Source organism: Phyllobates terribilis, unplaced genomic scaffold (assembly GCF_046119375.1).
Source record: "Phyllobates terribilis strain yellow unplaced genomic scaffold, ASM4611937v1 Scaffold_7__3_contigs__length_470593459, whole genome shotgun sequence".
Taxonomy (NCBI): Eukaryota; Metazoa; Chordata; class Amphibia; order Anura; family Dendrobatidae; genus Phyllobates; species Phyllobates terribilis.
Window position 1 is genome coordinate 127,584,776 of NW_027362767.1, and position 21,996 is coordinate 127,606,771.

Consider the following 21,996-nt stretch of genomic DNA (forward strand, 5'->3'; position numbering starts at 1 on the left):
AGGCCGACAGACAGTAAATGCCATGTGCACATTTTGTCAGGAGGAGCCCCACTTTATTAGATCACTTTTGCAGCTAAAAACTACTTTTTGCCCACTAATATTACTGAATTGTGATTGTGTAGTCATTTATTATTCAGTTGCACTTCAGTATATACATGTATACAGACACACAAACCAATACAAGTTCTACAGAATAAACCACATGTACATTGCCTCCGCCGTCCCTGGATGCGGTGGTCGGATGCCCCAGCGTTACAGAAACGGATCAGTGACAGTGTCCGGCCACTTACCTCACAGAAAGCTGTAAGTAATACTCACCTTACCAATCCCCTGTCACTCCAACCCTGCTGTCTGCCAGCTCCCCCATAGTCTCTATACTTTGTGCTCCATCTAGACGTGACTGCTGCAGTCAATCACTGACTGCAAGGGAGACGAAAAAAATGTCACTGCTGCAGCAGTCGCGTGTCCGTCCAGTCAGAGAAGTAAAGGGACATGGTAGGTGCCAGGACAGCAGCAGTGGAGGGGGCGGACGATAAAGACAATTACTTTGTAGTATTTTTACATTCTCTAACACATAAATGCTCAGTAAACCTTAATGAGAATTGGTGGCTTTTTGTCAGGAAAGTAAAAAAAAAAAAAAAAAAAAAAAAAGCAGCCAGAATCTTTGCCATGGCCGTCTTAGACGAGATCTTCTGGAGTCTGAGGATCTGGTGGATCTTACAGAACAGTTTGTATAGTTTCTCAGCTTGGTACAATCCACCATGAAGGGTAATATGCCCTTTAGTTGCCCGCATCAGTCCACCTCCCTGGTACCAGCCGCAGACGATCAGTACGGGGCTCAGTCCTTGGCATCGCCTACCCCATCAGCATTAATTGCAAACATGGCCTCTGCCTCAGGCAAACAAGGAGAGTCGTAGATCTTGCAGATTCGGGTTTCTCCTCTACCCTTTCTTAGGTACAATCTATGGGAAAGAATAAAGAGGTAATGAATGATTAATCCCCACAGAGACTGAGCAGAAATCTAATCTAAGCAGTCTGCGGCCTTTTGTGATGCAGGATTGCCGTTTCGGTGCACAGATCAGGATTCCTCCTCACCGTGTTGTGGATGCGTGAGCGATGATATTTCCTCCAATGGGTTTTTTAGGATCAGCAGCAAACATGGCCGCTCCATCCACTTGTGCCACTACTTGGTTGGTAATTACAACAGCCACACCGAACTGCAGAGAAGACATGGAGCGAATGTTAGGTGCAGTCACTACTATAAGTGTGGATAGTGGCTGTACACATGTGACTGTCCCCGTACACGTCCCCCCGGGCACGTCCCCCCACGCTCACCTCATCAGCCAGCCGCAGCAACATCCTCAGGAAACGAGCCAAGTGCATCTGACGTGCAGACAGCTCCCCTCTGCCCGAGTAATCCGTCCTGTACAGAGCCGTCGCACTGTCCACGATCAGAAGGGCGTACCTGCAGGAAGGTTAACATTAGGAAAAATAGCCTAAAGAACAATTGTTTGAACAAAAAAAAAAATTCTAAAAACTTAAAAGGGGTATTCCCACAATTGAAAGATATTCCCTATTCATAGGGATAACCTACTGATCCACTGGGGGCTGACTGTTAAATGGACTAGTCAGCACATAATGACTGTTCAAACCTAGCACCGGTGCTCCATGGCGGGTCCAATCATTTATATACACCTTCCCACCTGTTTGGTTTCCCATCATCTTCTTGAGACTTCTAGAAAAAGCGCTCTGCTAATTCTGCCAGTGCCATAGAAGATTAATAAAAAAACATAGGTTGGGGTTTTTTTTTGGAATTTTTTTTTTAAAACAAATAAATATATATTATGCAAGCACATGAATTTAGAGCTGTCTGCTAGGTGCTGTGTGATCATCAGATTTTTCCTTTTTTTTTTACAAAATGAGAGTAACCAATAGATTGTAAAGAATTGCTGTGCATGCATTTCCTTTCTATAAGGCAGGATACAGGCTCCCTCCTCTCTGTATACAAGAGTCAGTTATTACCTCTACAATATGCAGAGAGTGAAAACTCTAAGTCACAAAAAGCTGTTTATAAGAGTGGAAATTCCACAGTCTTTCAGGAGAGTTTCCACTCAGCTTCTGCTTCAGAAATGCTAAACCCCCCCACACAGCTCAGTGTGAATATAACTGTACAACTCCCATAATATCAGCCACACACACACACACTTGTCACATATCAGTAACACATATATACAAGCTGGGATACAGACGAGTTCCCAGGAAAGCTGGGTGACAACTAATGATGATACAATACAGCACAAAGGGAGGAGGAGGACAAGTGTTTTTTTTTATTAATGTGGTTTACTTCCAGTTACCTTGATTCTGCCATCATGGCTGACGCCTGGTATAGGAGCTGTGTCTGGTGATCGGTATTGAAGGCTCGTGCGTACGCCACGTTGTCCAGGACATCGCTGCCAGATAGGCCGTACCTAGAGTAAGACGCCATAGCCTCACACAGCCGCATCGAACGTTCTCCTCCAGTACAGTCTGATACTACAGCCAGTCCTACCTTTCCGCAACTGCAAGAAGCCTTTCTGGTCTAAAGGTGCCCTCTGTGTCTATGTACATGGCCTTCCCCTCACCGCCACCTCTGTCAATGGGAAGCTGGAAAAGGAAAATACGAGCTCAAAGACAAGGAGTGTCCAGGATCCAGAAAACGGTCAATGGGTGTTTCCACGCACGATCAATGCAGTCCCACCGATCACTACGAGGGGGGGATCCCAAATCACCATTCATCCTAGCCACAATGTGAACTAAATGAAGTGAAAGGGCAGCGGTGGGCCTGTGACCCTATGGGAGAGGCAAGGACTGCCAGGTGCTGGGCTTAACTTCATGCATCCTACCAAAAATGATTGGAGGGGCAGCGATTTACAAGGAACAGCAGCTTGGGACCCCAATTGACAAAAAAACCAAACATTTATTCACAAGATATTTTGTGGGAAAACCCTCTGTAGACATGTGATGTACATGTATCATGACAGGAGGTGATGTATAGATCAGGCTGAGGAGCCAAGCTCACTCCCAGCACTGAGGATCCCAACTTTGTCTCACAGCCTCTAACACCAGACGCTTTTTAACCACTTAAAGGCCGCTGTCAATATTAGACTGCGGAATTTACGTGTTGTGATCGTGTAACGGAGTAGTGATGGGCTGTCACCACAGCCAGTGGGCCTCCTGGAGGGCTCAGCCGCCATCATCTTTGTACCCCCATGAAGTCCAACTACAGGCTTCGCTTCACAGAAGGACATGGTTTCCTTGTATTGCAGTATATAGTACAAAAAAAAAAAAAATCTATATATAAAATATTATATTTAAATAATATATTTTTTGTACTATATACTGCAATGCTAAGAAACCATGTCCTTCTGTGAAGAGAGTTATTATATATAAATATATATATGCACACACATACTAACGGCGCATCCATAATACTGTCATCTATAGAGAAAGTATAGAAATTAACCCAAAAATGGAAACACCATAAAAAGAAAACATGCCATAAGTACCATTTCTTGTTTGTCAAACCACCAACAAAGAAGATTATCAAAGCTTTGTATGTACCCCAAAATAGTAGCAATAAACAAGGCGGGGAGGAGAGAGGTAGGAGAAGAAAAGCAAGCACTCAATGATCCATGGATAGAGGAAAAATAAATAACAAACTTCTATATATAAAGATAGATATGTTTCTTAAAACGTACTTTGTTTATAAAGATACAAAAGAACCAGAACAGAGAAGTATGGAGAGGAGAGTTCAGCTTCTTGGTAATAGGCCTGGATACATAATCATTAATGGTAACAGAGGAGAGGTTCATGCGGCTCCATACGTACCTGACAGGTGACAGCCAGGGTGTGACACAACTGGGTCTTCCCCGTGCGAAACTCTCCAAACATCTCAGTTATTGAACCGGTCTCAATTCCCCCTAAGAGAAATCCAACATTAGAACACAAAAAAACCCCTGAAAATTCACTCAACCACCACAAGTAAGTTATTCCCAATAAGTACAAGCAATTTTGACGTTTATTGCTTGTTATAACTTTCAGCTCTTTTACAGATATGAACAGTTTTTGTTTAAAGTTTGTTGCCTTGGAGACCGACCACCGCTGCTAGACAGCTGAACATGTTTTCAAGCTGGCTAGGATCGCTGACTCCTAATCATGCCCAGCTGCAGCAGCGTGTTTACAAGCCAGACAGCAGCGGTGGTCGGCCTCCTAGACAGCAGCAGTGGTCGGTCTCCCATACAAACAGCTATAAACAAACGTGTTGATATTTCTGAAAATTATTAGAAACAGTAAATTGAAAAAGTGCTTATTTTTACAAGTGCTATCCGACAATATCCCTCTATAAAGATGGGAACAACCCTTTAAGGTAAGCTGGTAAATAAAAGCTGAAGAAAAGGAAATGCGCCTCACCTTGTAATAACTTGTCCAATTCTTTGGAGCCGGAGGAAATCTGTATGATCTCAGATCGCCTCTGGTGGAACTCTGTCGCTGTGGTAAATCCCATGGGGACAAGTTTTGCAGCCTCTGCCTAGAAGAAACAGACTATATTACAGGTGTGCTTGCACCCAATGACTGTCACCTATGTGAGATTGCACTGAAATAGCTAGAAATCACAATGGAAAAAATCTAATTTTCCTGATCATGGTTACTTTATTTGGATAATTACTAGGATATTCTTCTCATCAAGTGACAAATAACCTGGTGGAAAGGAACTAAGCTCCGAGTAAAAACTCTTCTAAAGTTACCAAGATTTTGTCGGCTTTGGCTTCACTGATTCCTTTGATATTGATGAGCTCTTTCTTGGGCGCATAGGCCACCGCCTCCACCGTGTGGAAACCGGCCTCCTCCAGCTTCTTCACATCATTGGCATTAATCCCACATTGCTAGATTCAGGAAAATAAAGAAAAAGACAGGGAACATCTTGGTTTAGCAGAGATTGGAAATTATTATTATCCACTAATGAACATTAAATCCTACAGAACTTGAACATTTCATTGCTTTCATAAGTTTTACAGGTTTTGCAAAAAAAAAAAAAAAAAAAAAAAAAAAAAAAAAAATATTATATATATATATATATATATATATATATATATATATATATAACACAAACAAAATAAATTAAAATCAATTTTATACTTTAAACTTAAGGATGATTTTCAATTTTTTTTTGTGTGGGCGAGGCCAATAAATTCACTACAATCTATACCGCATATCATAACTAATATCTACTCCACTTCATTGACTGTTTTGGATCATGCTGATGTCCTCCATGAATTGAACTTATTGTATGGGTGAGCTGACTTTTTTTTTAATGATTATGTCATGCTTTTTTTTTTTTTTTTTATGGTTCATACGTCTGATCAGACAGTGGAAGAGGGAGATGACAGTCAAGCAATCAGAAAATATTGCAATTTATGGAGAGCAAGGAGCAGAGGTAAGAGAAGGCACGATGGTCCAAGAACAGAAAGGAGCGAGTTAACCATAATCTGGATGCAGGATGGGAGAAAAGAAAAAGGTGAGGAGGAACAGATCTGCTAACATATTATTGGGGGGCACAGCAGCTCCTCTACCTCCTGTAGTGCCCGCTCCACCAACATCAGGAGGAGGGTGCCGAGCTAAAAAGACATTGTTCAAATGGCAAATCAATAGAATGAACTGACTGATCCCCCAGCCCCTTTTACAGCATTCACCATGTGCTATAAATGACGGTAACTTTATAGTGTTCTGGTCAGAATGCTTCCGGCAAACTTTTATAGTTACATTTTACTCCTTTTCACAGTATTTTGTGTCGCTGCATTCCTAGAACATGCGACTTGTATCTTCCCGCTGACAGGGCCGTGTCAGGGCTTGTCGTTAGCACGCTGATTGTAACGTTTCCTGTTAGCTTTGGGACATATCGCACACCTTCACTTATTAATCATTGGTTTTAGAAGACAACAAACAAAATTGTACTTCTGCCTTTTTATTGCAGAATACACTACTCAGGAATAACAGGAATCAGTTACCCAGCCTGTCTAACGTTTAGAGAGTGCAAGCTTGGACTAGACAATGATAAATCTGGCGCATCTTTAGACTGTGTCGTCTGAGCTCACGGCATCTATTAGTTGGGATCGTTGTTCAGAGAGAACAAAATATATCTAGAACACAAATATGGAGCAAGTTATGAGCGAGTTCTTGGCACTTTTAGTCTTCTATATCCTCAGGGTTGCAGAATGAGTTATCAGAGAATCAGTCAGTGAGCTGACAGGAGACATTGTAACCTTATCTTTTTCTGAGCTCCTCTCAGCTGACTTGCATCTACAGACATCAGGAGACAGATAAGCGCTACACGCTTATCAGAACAAGCACAGGAGCTCTCAGCTCATTCACTAGTTAGCAATGTGCCCAGTGTCTAAAGGCCCAGTCACACATAACGAGATCGCTAGCGAGATCGTTAGTGCGTCACGGTTTTGGGATCACTGGAGAGTCGGTCGTGATTGCTGGGGAGTTGTCAAACATGCAGAACTTCCCAACGATCTCGGCGGTCGTTGGGACACTTTCACACAGCAGCCATTTCAACGATCCACACCTTGATAGGGACTGTACTGTGTCACAAAGGCGTGCATAAAATCACTTTTCCGCGCCCCCTCATCTCCGATTGGTGGAAGCTACTGCGTTCTGATTGGGCAGCCTTGGTTTAAAAGAAGGCCACGTTGTAGCAATTCCATCCCTTTGTTCCTGACTGCGTTCTGGTTTCAGATCGTAGTAGCGTTCTCCGGCTGTGACTCTGTATCCATTCATCTGGGCTTTGTTCCTGACAAGCGTTCTGGTTTGTGGATTGTAGTAGTGTTCTTCGGCTGTGACTCCACATATCAACAGCCCGGAGAATTCTGCTAGGATCCGCAATCCAGCACGAGGTCAGAAACAAAGGATGGAATCGCTATTCTGTTGACTTCTTTATGCACGGCGGAAAATGAGAACGCTGTAGCGACCACCAATGGGGGACGAGGGGGCGCGGAAAAGTGCAATTTATGCCCGCCTACGTGTCTCAGTTCTGAATCGCTAACGAGGTCGTTGATAAGGTGTCAAATACAGAGATACACACAGCGGGAGCGCAACGACCCAGGAATGGTCCAGGAAGCTTTGTAACGATCAGCGATCTCACAGCAGGGGCCTGATCGCTGTACCTGTCAGACATAACGAGATTGCTAGCAAGATCGCTATTGCGTCACAAAAACCGTGACGTATCAACGAGATCGCTAGCGAGATCGTTATGTGTGACGGGGCCTTAAGGCTCTGTGCCCATGATGCAGAAATGCTCAGGATTTTTTCCTGAGTGTTTCTGCATCTCCCTGGCAGATAAAAAACGCATGCGGATTGTACATGCGTTTTTCCTGCCAGGGACATGCGGATGTGAAGCGTTCTTCACTTGCATTTCAGCATAAGGGTTGACATGCGCTTTCCAGGCGATTTTAGCATCACTTGGAAAGTGCTTGATAACTTGGTCACACTATATAAATCCATGCAAACGGCATGGATTTATGTACTGTGACCCGAGAGAATGTCAAAAAATAAAAAAATAAATATCTACTTACCCTCCGATGGCCCCCGCAGTCTTGTTTCCCTCTGTCCCGGCTGCGCTACACTGAAGGACCTGCCAACGTCAGCGTCGCGTGACCCGTCACATGACTCTGACGTCAGCCCAGGTCCTTCATTCCATCGCAAACTGCTGCCAAGCAAGGAGGAGCGCAGCGCCGGCCGCCGGAAGGTAAGTATATATTTATTTTTTAATTTTATTCTTTTTTGTTTTGTTTTACAGATTCTATGGTACCCGGGTCCGGAGGAGAGTCTCCTCTTCTCTAGACCCGGGTACAATCCGCACATAAGTACGCGTGGAATGCGCATCTACACATACAGTGATGCAGATTCCATGTGTTTCAATGCAAGTAAATGGCAGCGAAAAAGCCGAGCTTCCGCAAAATAATTGGTAGTGCTGCGTTTTTTTCCGCAATGATAATCCGCAGCGGAAGTTTCCGCAGCATGTGCACAGCACATGCGGATTATCATTGGGGAACATGGCAGGACTTCTACCAAGCGTTTAAGCGTTTCTGCCGCAGCGGAAACGCTTAAACGCATCGTGGGCACACAGCCTAATAGCCAAACTGAAGATTTTTTTTTTTTAATGAAAAAAATAAATAAAAAATATTGCAACCTTTTTTGCATTATTAAGCTAAAAGCATATTATTATTAATAATAATAAAAAAAAGAGCACCCCCTTAAAGACAGTTTCTGGCACATTTAAAGTGGTATATAAGCCCTATGTTCATTATAGTTGTTTTTTCTCCCTTTATTGAATGGAGTAGAATTTATTCTGATCAGTCCCACTATAGGACTAGTGATCCTCTGACTGCTGCCATAATACCCTGCAATGTCCCTGCAGTGACGTGCATTATGCCACTCGGTCCTAGGCAAAGCTTTTTTTTTTTTAATAAAAAAATAAATATATAATAAAGACATTTTTTCCTCTTTGTAGAGGCCACTACTGGAGTTCTCTGCTCTTGGCCATTGCAGCACAGGTTCTTCCCCTCACTATAGCATTATGTAGGGTGGTACAGAGGTGTATATAGCCGTATATGGATTCAGAAAAGCTAAAATACAAATTGGACATTACAAGAAAAAGCACAAGTGGGAAAACAACAAAAAAAGTGTTCTATGCAGGCGTACCTCCAGACGAGATATGGCTTGAGGTCCCAGCGATTCTTCTTCTGCAGTCGCCTCGTACTGTGCTTGCATGGCCATGGAGCACCAAGAGCAACACGGAAACCTAACAGAAGATTCAGGATTAGGCTATGCTTAAAGGGAACCGTCATATCCCCCAAACACTGACAATCTGCAGGGGAAAAGCGTTATGGTGGTGTCCGGCTGCAGAGACCACTCTGTACAGTGAGCAGCGGCTGTAAGCAGCACAGCAGGCTGTCAATCAAAGTGACCCCCATGACAAAGCTGTGCATTCAGTAAGGCGGCCGGGCAGCAACATAATGATATTAACCTGAAAGTGAAAAAATACTGTACGGGGAGGAAGAAGGAAGAAGAAAGAAGGAAGAGGAGGAGGAGGAGCTCTCCCCGGTGTGTACGGGGCACAGAGGGGGAGGGGAGGGCTCTCCCCGGTGTGTACGGGGCACAGAGGGGGAGGAGGATGGGAGGGGGGGCTCTCCCCGGTGTGTACGGGGCACAGAGGAGGAGGAGGAGGAGGATGGGAGGGGGGGCTCTCCCCGGTGTGTACGGGGCACAGAGGAGGAGGAGGAGGAGGATGGGAGGGGGGGCTCTCCCCGGTGTGTACGGGGCACAGAGGAGGAGGAGGAGGAGGATGGGAGGGGGGGCTCTCCCCGGTGTGTACGGGGCACAGAGGAGGAGGAGGAGGAGGATGGGAGGGGGGGCTCTCCCCGGTGTGTACGGGGCACAGAGGAGGAGGAGGAGGAGGATGGGAGGGGGGGCTCTCCCCGGTGTGTACGGGGCACGGAGGAGGAGGAGGAGGAGGAGGAGGAGGAGGAGGAGGAGGAGGAGGAGGAGGAGGAGGAGGAGGAGGAGGAGGAGGAGGAGGAGGAGGAGGAGGAGGAGGAGGAGGAGGAGGAGGAGGAGGAGGAGGAGGAGGAGGAGGAGGAGGAGGAGGAGGAGGAGGAGGAGGAGGAGGAGGAGGATGGGAGGGGGGAGGAGGATGGGAGGGGGGGGGAGGATGGGAGGGGGGGCTCTCCCCGGCGTGTACGGGGCACAGAGGAGGAGGATGGGAGGGCTCTCCCCGGTGTGTACGGGGCACAGAGGGGGAGGGCTCTCCCCGGTGTGTACGGGGCACAGAGGGTCACACACCCCGGCGGTCTGTACACGGGCGCTGGCAGCACGGTGCGGGGCTGTACTTTACCTCACAGCAGAGGTCACTGCGCCCGCACTGTGTAATGCCAGTTACAGCCGCCATGTACCCGTGCTGAGGGCGGCCCTTCTCTCCGGGGTTCCCGCCGTATCTCCCTCACTTCACGGACTGTGACACTCACCTGATCCGCTCTCACCACAGCGGAAACCGGAGCCGGTGACTCCAAATGTCCCGCCAAAGTCTATGTACACGTCACGTGTCCCGGAACACGTCCGCCTGGTCCTAGTGCCCGGATTGTTCCATCATCAGTTGTACATAGAGACGTGATTGCCACACCCGAGACGGAGCGTCCTCAGCAGTGTGTACACACACAGTACACGAAACGGATCTCTGCTGCATATTCTGTTACATCACCATAATAATGGTTATATCCTCCCCCGCCTCGGCATAGACTGCTCCATGATCACGTGTCTATAGCTGCACCACGTGATCACGAGCTGGCCTGATATAAGGGGCGCGGCCAGCAGCAGCAGCGTCGGGTGTTTACACTGATCACTGTATAATACAATCACCCGCTAGCCCGGCTCATGTGTAACCCTTTCTTTCCTCTCGCAGTCGCTGTCCCTCTCAGGGAGCATTTTTTTTTTTTACAGTAATTGTGTATCCTGTTTGGTGGTGACAGTTATTAACTCTTTAAACTCTTTTTTCCATTTATCTTTACAGGAAACGTGACACCACTATGGGGTCTGGCCTGCTGCCACAGGAGTCCTACCATGGCAACAGCGGGGGTCTCAGAGGGAGTGATGGGTGTCAGCACCATTGTCCTCCTAAGGGTATGTGCACACTGTCCGGATTTGCTGCAGGTTTGAAGCTGCGTGTTCTGCAGCATGAGATCCTCAGCGTCCAGATGTTGCAGCTTAGTGGATGAGTTTTGTAGAGTCCTATGTCCACTATGCGGATCACCCGCTGACACGGACATGCGTCTTTCCAGACCGCAGCATGTCAATTTCTCTTGCAGAGCCGCATGCCAATCTCCCCCATAGACTTGCATGACATGAGGAAAATCTGCATGCGTAAAATCCGCATGTGTGTTCATCCAGACCTGGGTACCATGGTACCTGTAAAAAAAAAAAAAATACATTATACTTACCTTCTGATGGCCCCCGGTCTCCTGTATGATGCGTCCTGACTCCCCGGCGTCTTGCGATGGTCTAAAAGGACCTGCCATGACATCATTCACTCACGTGAAAGGTCACGTGACTGCTGATGTCGGCGGTCACGTGACTCGTCACATGACTAAATGACATCATGGCAGGTCCTTTTACATCACCAAGGAGCCCGGGGGCCATCAGAAGGTGAGTATATAGTTTTTTTTATTTATTACCATTTTTATTCTATTTTTTTTAAACTAACTTAGTCACATTATATAAAATCCATGCCAGTTGCATGGATTTATATAGTGTGACCAGGGTGTCAAAAACTTTTCCAAGTGATGCTAAAATCGCTTGGAAAGCGCTTGACAACCCGCATGAAGAAATGCATGAGAACGCTTCACATCCGCATGTCCCTGGCAGGAAAAACGCATGTACAATCCACATGTACAATCCGCATGTACAATCCGCATGTACAATCCACGTGCGTTTTTTCTGCCAGGGAGATGCAGAAACGCTCAGGAAAAAATCCGCAGCATTTCTTCATCGTGGGCACTTAGCTTTGGCTATGTGCAAACCATGCGTTTTTTATGCAGTAAATCCGTGCGGATTAGGCCCCAAAAACGCATTGCACTCCTTATCCCAGCATTTTCTATGAGAATTTGGAAGATCTGTGCACATGATCAGGAATTTTCCTGACAGGATTTCATATGCGGAAAAAGAAGCAGCATGTCCATTCTTTGTGCTTTTTTCCTGTACAATGCAAGGGGAAATACACATGGCAAAAATGCACAGATTTTCAGCAGCGTTTTTGATGCCAAGAGGTGCAGAACCTTGCTGAAACGCTGCTGAAATTTCTGCAAGCAAATCCTGAACGTGCGGCCATAGCCTTAAAGGGCTGTCCAGGATAGGGAGAAAAGTCTGCAGTCACTCACCGAATGAATCCAGTCCAATGGCACACGGCTAATAGCAACAGACCACGCTGTCACTATGAGGCTCGAGTCTGGGGGCCGGGGCCAGCGCTGACATGAAAGCAATGATGGAAGGAATCATCCACTCCCTCCCCCATCATTCTTCCTACATGTCTGATGTCATTTCATGGCAACCACTGGGCCAAGCAGTGCAGATCACACTGCAGAGACCGGAGCAGCAGAGGAACCGGGAGAGGGTTTTTTTTTTTTTTTTTACAATCACTCAGTACTTTGTGGTGGGGGGCATCATACTATATGGAAGGCTGTGTGTGCGGAGGACCATTATACTGTATGGAGGACTATGTGGGGCCATTATTCTGTACGGAGGACTATGTGGGGCCCATTATACTGTACGGAGGACTATGCGGGGCCCGTTATGCTGTACGGAGGACTATGCGGGGCCCGTTATGCTGTACGGAGGACTATGCGGGGCCCGTTATGCTGTACGGAGGACTATGCGGGGCCCGTTATGCTGTACGGAGGACTATGCGGGGCCCGTTATGCTGTACGGAGGACTATGCGGGGCCCGTTATGCTGTACGGAGGACTATGCGGGGCCCGTTATGCTGTACGGAGGACTATGCGGGGCCCGTTATGCTGTACGGAGGACTATGCGGGGCCCGTTATGCTGTACGGAGGACTATGCGGGGCCCGTTATGCTGTACGGAGGACTATGCGGGGCCCGTTATGCTGTACGGAGGACTTATGTGGGGCCCGTTATGCTGTACGGAGGACTTATGTGGGGCCCGTTATGCTGTACGGAGGACTTAGGTGGGGCCCGTTATTTTGTACGGAGGACTTAGGTGGGGCCCGTTATTTTGTACCGAGGACTTAGGTGGGGCCCGTTATTTTGTACCGAGGACTTAGGTGGGGCCCGTTATTTTGTACCGAGGACTAAGGTGGGGCCCGTTATTTTGTACCGAGGACTTAGGTGGGGCCCGTTATTTTGTACCGAGGACTTAGGTGGGGCCCGTTATTTTGTACCGAGGACTTAGGTGGGGCCCGTTATTTTGTACCGAGGACTTAGGTGGGGCCCGTTATTTTGTACCAAGGACTTAGGTGGGGCCCGTGTCGAGGGGCATTATAATGTTTGGGTGGCTAGTGGGGGCCACTATACTGAATGGAGGGCCATCATACTGTGTGGATGGCTGTGTCGGGGCCAACGCACTGTGTGTGGGGGACTATGAGAGTATCATATTCTGTGGGGTGTACTGTAAGATCATCATACTGTACATATTGAGAGCACTGTGGAGGAATTCACTGTGGGGGTATCTGTGTTTTGTGGGGCACATTTGTTAACATCATATTTTATGGGGGTATGTTAGTGTGTGGGAACCACTAAGGGGCTTCTATAGGGGCAAAATACTTGATAAGGGCTGCAAAGTTGTGAGATCTGCTCCTCTGTGACACCGCTGAATGATTACTTTTTTGGGGGTCCTAATTAGGATTTCTATGTAGTCCCCTGGTCTATTCGGCACGTGATTGCATACAGGCAGGTCATGTGCCTGTGTCTTCCAGAGGGAACACAGGGGATAAGTGACGGCGTGGACACCACACACTCGCATGTCCCCGTATTACGCAGGCAGGTCGCAGTCACCAATCAGGACTAGGCTGATTCGGGGTCTCTCCACAGAGGTGACTGCAGACTTTGTCCCAAGCCTGGACAGCCCCCTTACATAGCTCTATAGACAGTCAGTAGAACCTTATCCCAAACCAGATCATAAATACACAAACTATATAAAAAATAATTTATTTATCTCCCCGGTCGCACGTGACATAAGTTTTCCAATGTCGACAAGTTACATCTTTCACGCTGAATTTATTTTTATTAAAAAATTCCACCCGTTTTGGCTGATCCAGATTCTTGGTGTCACAGTGTCCAAGCTGTCCGTATTTACCTGGAGGGGAGAAGGAAACAGGGTGACCCGTGTTAATAGTAATTTTATGTCTATAACACCAACATATTCCGCAGCATTGTACAAGCAATCCGGGACATGAAACTCATAGGTGAAGAGGTAGAGGAGCAGTGAGGGCCCTGCTCACAAGATAGCCCTTGATTCCCTAAATTAAAGGGGTTTTAAACTTTTAGAAAACTCCTCTTTCCAGGTACAGTTTGTTTAAAAACAAACAAGATGCGCTTTACTCATCCTCCCCGGGTCCGACGTTGAGTCTCCACCGCTTTTTCCAGTGTTTGATATTGTCTGGAGCGCTAATCAGTGGCTTTACCAGAGTTGACAGGACGAGCCTCTGGCGGCAGCTGTCAACGTGGACGCCAACGCTGCAGGTGATATCAGACACCGGAAGAAGTGGCCCTGGGGAAGGTGATAAAATAAAAAAAAGGCTTATTTTGTTTCAAAACGGACCGCAATTTGAACACAGGTTTTCTGAGACTGAAAAAGACCCTGTAACTTAATTCTGCTGGTTGTATTAGTACCTTGCACATGAACTCTACATACTGTGGCCCCTCTATATAGTGTCAGACATAGAGTACTGCTGAAGAGCCATCCGGAGTGCTGTACCGCTGACACTCCGGACCAGAGGGAAGAGTCCACCATGCACCAGTCTATTGGAGGTGTAGAAAAAAAAAAAAAAGGTACCAGAATGACTGATAACTGTTACTACTGTCTCCAGAGGAGGGCGCTGGCCCTCCCTGGGCTGCACTACTTTATGCAGGACCCGAGTCTTACTTACATGGGCCTATAATCAAAAAAGGTGCTGGCTCACAGGGCTGATGGAATACTGACTGGGACCCTGGGATCATGGAATACTGACTGGGACCCTGGGATCATGGAATACTGACTGGGACCCTGGGATCATGGAATACTGACCTGGACCCTGGGATCAGGGTCCTACACATTAATTTACTCATCTGTGGGATATACTAAGAAGATAACATTGTGCTTACCCCATCCCCAAGTGAACAGCTCTCCAAAACCTGTGAAAGAGATGGAAACGAGCAATCAGTAAAGAGCAGGTCTCATCATTGTCCAGAGAAACCCGCCACTCCCATGATTACTGGATAATCCCCCCCATAAATGCTTGCTCTTATGTGTGCCTGACTGATGCACTTAACCCAAGCCGCTATGATGAAGCCTCCAGACTGTCCACCTTCAGCTAATCCCGCAGGTAGCCATCAGCCGCCGGCATCCTCTGGAGTTCCACCACTAAATGTGTCTACCAAGCTTTAGGATGACCCGGTCCTTACGTGTCACCGCGGCGGTATGACGCGACCCACAGCTGACTTTTGCCACTTCTATTTCTTGCGGTAAATCAATTAAAGCTGGAAAAGCCTGAATTCCAATAAATTCGCTGTCTTCATCCACGTCACGTCCCGTAGGTCCTTCTTCAGAGGAAACCCCTGGAGAAAAAAAAAAAAAGGTCTGGGGGGGTGCAATATGACGCGGTAAACATACAGTATACGAACAGCTCTTACGTTCCAGTTGTAAAGTCTTAGAAGGAAGCCCGAGCTGTCCGGACTCATTCCATCCCCAGCAATATAAGTCTCCACTTTCTAGAGGAAGCAACACGGTTAGTTTGTTTCTTAACAAGATATCTGTCTTTCAGTAACTTTTCTTAAAGGGGGATCTGTCACCAGGTCAGAAGTGTCCAGTTTTCGCTCTTATTTTATTCCCGCTTCTCCCCTAAGTAGTCCAGTTTTTGTTCTTCTAAAATCAGCCATACGGTCCCAGAGATATGGGCCTTTTTATTTAGTGATAACCTTTTATGGTCTTTGGGGGCATGGCAGCACAACCTAGAGACACGCCCCCGAGGATCCTGATCCAAATTAGAACTACATAAAAAGGCTCACATCTCTGGAACCGTATGGCGGATTTTATAAAAACAAAGACTGGCTGTGACAAAACAGCGTAAAATCTTAATTATGCCAGACATACTTTCTGATGGCAAGAGCAGCATACCTTTATTTTTATGTTGACTCTTTAATCTGTGTTGTTTAGTTGATTAACACACACTATTATTTGTATAACCCTGAATGTTATCTGCTCTCTGATTCTGAAACAATTATGTGTATTTACAAGAGCCCATGTGATACAAACTATGTAAATAGATTAGCTAGAACAATGAATGTTTGCTAAATATGTTAAATACCATTGTAGGGTGTTTGCCAGTCAATCTTGGTGGATGAGCTGTGGATACTCAAGCCCAGTGGAATAATATCATCTCTAATTCTTAACCTGTGGATGAGTATTTAAAAAGGGACATGTGTTTTTGTAGGAGTCAGACTTGAGCCCAGAGAAGCAGAGGGGACATGTGTTTTTTGTAGCGGTCAGTCTTGGGACAGAGATTCAGAAAGACCTTAGAAGGAGAATGAGAGACATCCTTCAGGAAAGTAGATGGATTGCATGGCATCCAAAAAGACACAGATTTGCATTCTACATGATTCTAGTCTAAGGGTACTGGCCCTGACTGGAACAATTCGGAACTGCTCCATTAACCATCAGAAAGACATGGATACATTTTGGGGAGTCCAAGAGAGGACGAAGAAGTCACCTGGCCCCATGGATATGTTGTTTTGGGGTTGCTAGGAGGGACCCACCAGTCGCTTAGAACCCATGGAGACATTTGGAATTGTCAGGAGGGACCCACCGGACGCTTGGCCGCATGGAAACTCTTGGAGAGGCCAGATTTGGACCCTGAGGCCTCCTGGCCTTGTAGCTCGATGGACGGTTAGTTTCCTAAGATTGCCGCTACCTTTTCTCTGTGGGGGCCCGCCAGAAGTGGGGGGCCACTGGTTGAGGTAGTCGGACCTGGAAGACTCCAAGGTCGCAGCTGGCGGGCGGAGAAGGAAGGGTGAGACTGTAAGGTTGTACCATCTTGGGTATTCGCTGGAACTGTTCTATGTGTTTATTGTCCGCTTTGTGGTTCAATAAAGTATTGCCACACTGTTTTACCCTCCCCTTGCGTTGTCTGAGCAACGTTACGCCCACAGAAGACCCCGGGTCTTCACACTGGCATAGTCAGGGAGGCAAAGGGAAGAAGATAAGAGCAAAAACTGACCACACTTGACTTAGTAACAGCATATACAGTTATAATACTAAGCTAATGAGATTATTACCGCTGACAGCAGCTGTGTGCCATCCTCCCGCTGCCACCTCACTCATCGTCACCCCGTGCAGAGCTTCCACTAGACGAGGTGCTGACACATCCTCCACATCTCCGTGTCCCAGCTGTCCATGTCTGACAACCAGAGGGCCAATATAAGAATAAGACACAAAAGGGTGTCAGTGCATGCTATAGTGTGCTGCCAATGCTGGGCCGTACCTCCCTGCTCCCCAGGTCAGCACCTTCCCATCAGCTGTCAGCAGAACCACGTGCTCATTTCCCAGAGCCATCTTCTGAGCCGGAAGTGAGGGTGGAAGTTCCCTGAAGAACGGAGGTTGAAGTAAGACATGTCCTTTATCCACCAAGGGGAAAGCTACAATTACAAAGTACAATGGAGGTTATTTTCTTACCTGTTTTATCCCATCTGTGCCTTTACTATAGGTGAACACTCAAAAGGAAAAGATTATCAGAACATGAATTTTTGAAAAAATTTTGGTAATTTTTTTTTTCATATCACAAAGTATATTAAAATTAAAACTGAGAAATCTTACAATATTCCCAGAGGTGTTTTTAGACTTTAACTTCCTGTTTTTTTCCGTAAATTCACATGTACATTAGCCAAACTGAACAGAATTTTGTAGTGAAGCATCTAATGAGCGTGTGCAAAGCAGGGAGCAGCACGGTCAGCTGTGACATCGCCTATGGTGAGTGGAGGATCCTGTGTTATCAAGTGTGCACAGAGGTGTTATAAGTCAGTGGACTCCTGGCTCTGCTGATAATGAGCCTGCTGAAAACTCTTCCTGAAAGAATAGGAAGTATGAGTGTAAAATAGCCCCAGGGGCCAGTGTAAAAAATTAAAGATTAGTAAATTAGTGTTTTTTTTTTAATAAAGATCATGATCTGATGAAAAGGAACACGTTGCCAAATTGTTTTTAAAAATACACAAAAATCTTATTTAACATTTCATAAAGAAGGCGGAGACGATAATAAATCATATCTGCCTTCTCTGTGTGTGTACAGTGATAGAGAAGGCAGAGACGCTAATAAGCCATCTCTGCCTTCTCTGTGTGTACAGTGATAGAGAAGGCAGAGACGGCAATAAACGATCTCTGCCTTCTCTGTGTGTGTACAGTGATAGAGAAGGCAGAGACGGTAATAAGCCATCTCTGCCCTCTGTGTGTGTGTACAGTCAGAGTAGGCATAGACGGTAATAAGCCATCTCTGCCTTCTCTGTGTGTGTACAGTCAGAGTAGGCATAGACGGTAATAAACCATCTCTACCTTCTCTGTGTGTGTACAGTCATAGAGGAGGCATAGACGGTAATAAACGATCTCTGCCTTCTCTTTGTGTGTACAGTCCTAGAGAAGGCATAGACGGTAATAAACCATCTCTGCCAGCTCTGTGTGTGGAGTCCCACAGCCGCACAATCTCATCCAGTAGCAGCTTATTCTGTACTGACATTCTAGAAGTGCAGACCACCCGGTCGTTTAAAGTATATGGGTGGTCCGGAACTGGTTACAGTTCCCAGGACTCTACTATGTAATGCCTACAGATGTACTTAGGCCTGATGCAGCTACAAAAAAAGTTTTTTTTGTACTAGATGCAAATCCTTTAATATGACAACATCTACAGTGTAGATAAGACTGTACATACCGGCATTGTGTCCGTCCGATAACTTCATCTTCCACATGGGTTCTGGCACGGTCCCCGCACAGTCCAGGTGGGCAACGTCCCAGCACTCGGCCCTTCCTTTCATTAGGACAAGGAGATATTTCTCTGATGGCAGAACATCCCGACAATCCAGATGATGGAACCAGACGGACTGCTGAGGGCTCCCTGCGATGCACCCGGACAGGAGGAGGGAGCCTTCATCTGCAGGGCACAAATACTTAAGGGTTATATCTGCCATCATCACCTCAGTGCTGCCTTCTCCATTCCTGACCCACCTCAGTGCTGCCTTCTCCATTACTGACCCATCTCAGTGCCGACTTTTCCATTTCTGACCCACCTCAGTGCCGACTTTTCCATTCCTGACCCACCTCAGTGCCGACTTTTCCATTCCTGACCCACCTCAGTGCCGCCTTCTCCATTCCTGACCCACCTCAGAGCCGCCTTCTCCATCCCTGACCCACCTCAGTGCTGCCTTCTCCATTCCTGACCCACCTCAGTGCCGCCTTCTCCATTCCTGACCCACCTCAGTGCTGCCTTCTCCATTCCCGACCCACCTGTGCTGCCTTCTCCATCCCTGACCCACCTCAGTGCTGCCTTCTCCATTCCTGACCCACCTCAGTGCCGCCTTCTCCATTCCTGACCCACCTCAGTGCCGCCTTCTCCATTCCTGACCCACCTCAGTGCCGCCTTCTCCATTCCCGACCCACCTGTGCCTTCTCCATTCCTGACCCACCTCAGTGCCGCCTTCTCCATTCCTGACCCACCTGTGCCGCCTTCTCCATTCCTGACCCACCTCAGTGCCGCCTTCTCCATTCCTGACCCACCTTCTCCATCCCTGACCCACCTCAGTGCTGCCTTCTCCATTCCTGACCCACCTCAGTGCCGCCTTCTCCATTCCTGACCCACCTCAGTGCCGCCTTCTCCATTCCCGACCCACCTGTGCTGCCTTCTCCATCCCTGACCCACCTCAGTGCTGCCTTCTCCATTCCTGACCCACCTCAGTGCCGCCTTCTCCATTCCTGACCCACCTCAGTGCCGCCTTCTCCATTCCTGACCCACCTCAGTGCCGCCTTCTCCATTCCTGACCCACCTCAGTGCCGCCTTCTCCATTCCTGACCCACCTGTGCCTTCTCCATTCCTGACCCACCTCAGTGCCGCCTTCTCCATTCCTGACCCATCTCAGTGCCGCCTTCTCCATTCCTGACCCACCTCAGTGCCGCCTTCTCCATTCCCGACCCACCTGTGCTGCCTTCTCCATCCCTGACCCACCTCAGTTCTGCCTTCTCCATTCCTGACCCACCTCAGTGCCGCCTTCTCCATTCCTGACCCACCTCAGTGCCGCCTTCTCCATTCCTGACCCACCTCAGTTCTGCCTTCTCCATTCCTGACCCACCTCAGTGCCGCCTTCTCCATTCCTGACCCACCTCAGTGCTGCCTTCTCCATTCCTGACCCACCTCAGTGCCGCCTTCTCCATTCCTGACCCACCTCAGTGCCGCCTTCTCCATTCCTGACCCACCAGCGCCAACACAAGTGGTAACATCATGACTACAGCGTAGTCACTGCTATAGTCAATCACTGGACTCAGCATCTCCTACTGTCTACATTGGAAAAGCTCAGTGATGGGCTGCAGTGCTCATGTGCGCTGCAGTTAAGTCACCACTGCAGCCAATCACTGGCCTCTGCCAATGTAGATGGCTGGAGCAGCTGAGACCAGTGATTGTATGCACTGTAGAGATGATGTCACCACCGCAGTCAATCACTGGGCTTTGCCAATGTAGGGCGCACAAACTGCTGAACCTGGATTGGCTGCAGTGGTAATGTCATAACTACAGTGCAAGTGACCCCTGCAGCCAATCACGTGACTCCGCGACTCATGTGTTCTATATTGGCAGTCCAGTAATGGGCTGCAGTGCTCATGTGTGCTGTAGTTCCTTCACCGCTGCAGCCAATCACTGGCCTCCGCCAGTGTAGACGACAGGAGCAGCTGAGCCCAGTGATTGGATGCAGCGGTCATGGGCACTGTAGACATGATGTCAACACTGCAGCCTGTCAGCAAAGCTGGAGCTGTGGCAGGAAAGATGAGGAAGGATGAAAATATTATTTTTAGCAAAAAAATTAGCTACAAAATTACAAATGCAAACCCCCTTTAAGTTACACTGAGCGGTCGGGGCCCTCTCCTGGCTCCAGGGGTAGAGCTGCAGCCATACAGTGTGTGACCAGCAGGTGGCGCACCTGTGACGCAGGCGCTGTAGCTCCAGGACGGCACGGCCCGGGTGACCCTCCTGCTGTCCAGGCCGCGGTGCTGCACGGGCTGCGGGGCGCTCAGTGCGGCCTCTGCCCCGGACCCCGGCGGCCCGAACCCCCCGAATCCAAACCCGAACCACAGCATGAGGCACCTGGGCCCGGCCTGGATGACGTCAAGGACATGTGACCGGTCACGTGGGGGAGCAGTCCCTGCTGCAGGTGTAGGGAGCGCTGACATTCTGGGACTTGTAGTTCTCTCCTCTTCTGCTAGGATCATGAGACGCAAGGAATCATCATATCTTTGCAGCCTTTAGTTTCTTATTTTAATCCCCCGGTGCAGTAGCTCCTCCTAGTTTCCAACATTACAGACTTGTATTTTCTGGGACTTGTAGTTCTCTTCTGCTGTAATATAACACACTTGTATCTGCAGCTTTCATTATCTGGGACTTGTAGTTCTCTCCTGGTATATTGATCTCTCCCATAAGTGCCCATAGCTGCAGTCTTGACCTGCTGGGACTTATAGTTCTTTCTCTTCCTCTGCTCCAATGATTCCTGGTATGCAGTAATAGTCCTATATCTGGAGCATTGGCTTCCTGGGACTTGTAGTTATTTTACTTTACTCTAGTATTTAATGATAGAGATATATCTTCAGCCCAGGGCCGGCTCCAGGTTTTTCTGGGCCCCGGGCGAAAGAGTCTCAGTGGCCCCTTTAACACATACACGATTCATGATGCAGAGATACGGCGGAGAAATCTATATATATATTACAATGCAAAGATTTCACTTCTTACATTACATGAGTGATATCTATTGTAAATTCCACAATAGCTCAGAAACCGGTGAATCGCTCCACACAGAATACTGGCCCCCATATAACGCTCCATACAGAATAATGGCCCCCATAAAATGCTCCATACGGAATACTGGCCCCCATATAAGGCTCCATACGGAATACTGGCCCCCATAAAATGCTCCATACGGAATACTGGCCCCCATATAAGGCCCCATACGGAAT

The 21,996-nt window shown here is 47.6% G+C and overlaps 2 protein-coding genes across 4 annotated transcripts; both read right to left on the reverse strand.

Annotated features, from left to right (window-relative positions):
- Positions 1-108: 108 nt before the first annotated feature.
- RAD51 (RAD51 recombinase) lies at positions 109-10,380 on the reverse strand. Of its 2 annotated transcripts, none has more exons than XM_073637571.1 (10): positions 10,065-10,380; positions 8,743-8,842; positions 4,785-4,922; positions 4,450-4,567; positions 3,868-3,959; positions 2,549-2,643; positions 2,355-2,468; positions 1,336-1,465; positions 1,096-1,217; positions 109-962 (listed from the first exon to the last, which is right to left on the reverse strand). In XM_073637571.1, the coding sequence occupies exons 2-10, from the start codon at positions 8,815-8,817 to the stop codon at positions 839-841; spliced, it is 1,008 nt and encodes a 335-aa protein (XP_073493672.1). In that variant the 5' UTR covers positions 8,818-8,842; positions 10,065-10,380; the 3' UTR covers positions 109-838. The 2 variants fall into 2 exon arrangements, with proteins under 2 accessions (XP_073493672.1, XP_073493673.1); XM_073637572.1 differs by lacking the exon at positions 10,065-10,380 and adding an exon at positions 9,068-9,116.
- Positions 10,381-13,738: 3,358 nt separating this feature from the next.
- On the reverse strand, positions 13,739-21,170 carry LOC141152932 (RCC1 domain-containing protein 1-like). 2 transcript variants are annotated; one of them, XM_073637574.1, is made up of 8 exons: positions 20,970-21,170; positions 18,719-18,937; positions 17,285-17,438; positions 17,079-17,200; positions 15,438-15,515; positions 15,210-15,362; positions 14,910-14,939; positions 13,739-13,902 (listed from the first exon to the last, which is right to left on the reverse strand). In XM_073637574.1, exons 1-8 carry the CDS (start codon positions 21,124-21,126, stop codon positions 13,754-13,756), a joined length of 1,062 nt encoding a protein of 353 aa, XP_073493675.1. In that variant the 5' UTR covers positions 21,127-21,170; the 3' UTR covers positions 13,739-13,753. The 2 variants fall into 2 exon arrangements, with proteins under 2 accessions (XP_073493675.1, XP_073493674.1); XM_073637573.1 differs by having other exon boundaries at positions 15,210-15,515.
- Between the last annotated feature and the right edge of the window lie 826 nt (positions 21,171-21,996).

Coding starts and splice junctions, on each gene's coding strand:
- RAD51 (XM_073637571.1), bottom strand. CDS start 8,817: ATGGCCATGCAAGCACAGTACGAGGCGACTGCAGAAGAAGAATCGCTG. Junction 4,568..4,784: donor CCAAAGCCGACAAAATCTTG/GTAACTTTAGAA, acceptor TGTTTCTTCTAG/GCAGAGGCTGCAAAACTTGT. Junction 2,469..2,548: donor CTTCTTGCAGTTGCGGAAAG/GTAGGACTGGCT, acceptor GTCTTACTCTAG/GTACGGCCTATCTGGCAGCG.
- LOC141152932 (XM_073637573.1), bottom strand. CDS start 21,126: ATGCTGTGGTTCGGGTTTGGATTCGGGGGGTTCGGGCCGCCGGGGTCC. Junction 17,439..18,718: donor ATCGGACGGACACAATGCCG/GTATGTACAGTC, acceptor TTGTAATTGTAG/CTTTCCCCTTGGTGGATAAA. Junction 17,201..17,284: donor CTGACCTGGGGAGCAGGGAG/GTACGGCCCAGC, acceptor TCTGGTTGTCAG/ACATGGACAGCTGGGACACG.